Source organism: Diospyros lotus, chromosome 2, assembly GCF_014633365.1.
Source record: "Diospyros lotus cultivar Yz01 chromosome 2, ASM1463336v1, whole genome shotgun sequence".
NCBI classification, from domain to species: domain Eukaryota; kingdom Viridiplantae; phylum Streptophyta; class Magnoliopsida; order Ericales; family Ebenaceae; genus Diospyros; species Diospyros lotus.
In genome coordinates, this window is record NC_068339.1 from 26,626,982 (window position 1) to 26,629,861 (window position 2,880).

Here is a 2,880-nt window from a genome sequence, read left to right on the forward strand (position 1 = left end):
TATACTGAGAAGGTGTAACGAGATTGTAGCGAACGATCTAGGTGTTAAGTTTCTGTTGGAAAAAAATATATTCCCGAGATCTTACATTATGTAATGCCCCGAGAAAAGTGAAGTGTTATAGAATGGATATTAAGCTAGAAGATATACATACACATATATCCAGAACCAATAATCAAAGCCAAAGATCCTTAACATTAATTGTTCACTTCTGAATTATTGCATAAACTAAGTTATATTCATACAGCCAGATGATGTATTTGCATAAACTTTAAGTGATTCATATCTGAAATACGTACTGATCTCTCTCTCTCTCTCTCTCTCTCTCTCTCTCTCTCTCTCTCATTTTCTATTATGCAGTCACTTCTTCAGTTCCTTCAGAAAATCTTCATTGTCAACAAGAATCTACAAAAGGGGAAAGAACCACATATCATGAGCTTCGATCTATTGATATATATGTCATCCCTGCATTAATTAATTTCCTTCATCTAATTAATATGAACAATGCTTCAATAAGATGTGTGAGTGGTTCATCACATTATTCATATACTATAACTAGAAACTTACAATTTTCCATCCTTCTGGATCTTGAAACGAGAGGACCTTCATGTTGATTTCAGGAGGTTGATAATGAGTGATTGTTCCTCCAAGCTCTGCAGCAACTGCCTTCACAACCTCAACACTTTTGTATACGTCGTCTGTGGTTATGGCAACCTATGTCGAATTTTTTATCCATCAACAGTGATGAAGACTTATTAAAAAACAAAAAACTGCAATCGTCGGTAAAAGCGTCTTCTCACTGAAAAAAAAAAAAGAAAATCGATGGTAACAGTATGATATATTCTGGCGCCTTTCAACAGTCTCTCGCTATATATTTCGGTAGTTTATAGATGGAATGACAGTTTATCTTAATGGTACGATCTATACTGACAGACTTTTTAGTTTTTACCGATGATTTTTGCCCAATAAAAGTTAATTACTTTTTAAGTTGAGACGGATGATTTAAAATAAAAAGAGCATATACTAAAGCATCTAAGAATTATGAAACAATATATATGTAACCTGTGCGTATCCATTTCCTTTGGTATATTCCGTGACACCATAGTCATATTTCAGCTCTAAAACTGTGTCGAATTCGTTGGTATAACCCATCAAGGCCACTGTAAACTGCACACAACAACGCCATCTAAATCTATAAATGTCAATGGAAAAACTAGCTAGCTAGATAGAGCAATGCTTACCCTCTCTTGTGGCCTATCAAACTTGTACAATAATTTCATCCCCAAAGCCTGCATATTTATGCAAAAAACTCATAACAACAGATTATCAAAGAAATCCTGAAATTTCTAGCAATAATCAACCAATCTAACCATTACTTTTTCGTAGAACTTGACAGCGCGATCAAGATCGCACACGTTGAGATTTACTTGACAGAGTGGCTGAGGAATAGGTCTTTGGATTAGCTCGAAAGCGTAGCCGTCGACATCTTTCACAAAGGCAAAGACAGTCTTTCCACCCTTGATTGGACCGGCCTCCCTGGTGATGGTGCCACCCTTGGCTCTTATATTTTCAACCATTTTGTAAACCTGATTGAATACATGAGATTAGTGTCCAAATTTAGTTAACGATCGAATTGTGTTTAACTTATTTGTCATTGATGCTGGTTATGGCCCTTACATCTGTGTTTGCAATAGCAAAATGGCCAAAACCAGTCCCAATCTCAAGCTTATCCGCTCCATAATCTGCCAGCAAGTTCATTAAAAGTATAAGATACGAGAAAAAAGAAGAAAATGAAACTGTAAATTAACAACTTCCCTAGTTTGACAAGAGTTTTTGGTGTATATACTGCATGTTAATGCTGCCACAAAATGTGATTCTTCGGGGCCAAATCCCAGGAAAGCTCTCGAGTAATTCTCCTCTTCAATGTCTCTCTTCCTCAGAAGTTTCATCCCCAAACATTCTTCGTAAAACCTGATATTGATGTTGATCCACAATTAATCCGACGTTGATTCAAAATTAAATCCAAGGCCTAATTAACGACTACGGTTAATTTAGGATTAATTACTTAATGGCGCGATCAAGGTCTGCCACGCGATACTCAGCACGTAAAAAGCGGCGATTGTCCTTCTTTGGCCATTCCATCAACTCATCCATATCCACTGAACGCGAGTCCATCGCGCGGCAAACTTGAAGTTAGATGTGTTTATTCGGCTCTATATCTGAAGATTTCAAGCAGTCGACAAAGCTTAAATGGATGAAATACTATTGCAAGGTACCCTCAAAAGTCTAGACAGAAGATGCCTTATAATTATGTATCGAAACCAAATATGTATAATGAGGAAAAGATATATCTATACACACACACATAGAGACAACCAATAGAACTTCTTTCTGTATATGTCAAGAGCAAATTAATATTAATTAAACTTCCACAAAATTGTAATAAAAGATCATAGAAATTAAATCGAATTAGTAACCATGCATACGCAGAGAGAGAGAGAGAGAGAGACTTGCTCAAAGTAATGATGAAGTATTGGTTGACAAATCGTGAGATTGAGCTGCAGGGCCCCTCAAGGGAGGGCATCCAAGTCTGGGTTGAGAAGCTTGGATGAAGAAGAGTTGCAGAGAAAAGTACTGGGCATGGCCGTGGTTTTAATGTGTTTTATGTTTCATGCTTTGGTCACCAATGAACGTTAATAGCGTCATCGTTTGGGCTGCCTCACCAATTTTTCTTGCAAGATAAAGATGGGATTTTGGGCTGGGTTGACTTCTATTTGTTATTCACCAAATTTTCTTTTACTTGTAAATTTTCTCAATATTCATTTTCTTTTGTATATTGAGTTGCAACGAAAATTTAAATTCTAAATTTTTAATGATACCATC

General features: G+C 36.4%; 1 protein-coding gene across 1 annotated transcript; it reads right to left on the reverse strand.

Moving 5' to 3' along the window:
• Window positions 1–207: 207 nt before the first annotated feature.
• LOC127795453 (lactoylglutathione lyase GLX1-like) lies at window positions 208–2,616 on the reverse strand. Its single transcript, XM_052327125.1, has 9 exons — window positions 2,508–2,616; window positions 2,063–2,216; window positions 1,844–1,968; window positions 1,675–1,739; window positions 1,374–1,583; window positions 1,239–1,286; window positions 1,060–1,164; window positions 565–711; window positions 208–402 (listed from the first exon to the last, which is right to left on the reverse strand). The coding sequence occupies exons 2-9, from the start codon at window positions 2,170–2,172 to the stop codon at window positions 358–360; spliced, it is 855 nt and encodes a 284-aa protein (XP_052183085.1). The 5' UTR covers window positions 2,173–2,216; window positions 2,508–2,616; the 3' UTR covers window positions 208–357.
• Window positions 2,617–2,880: the final 264 nt, after the last annotated feature.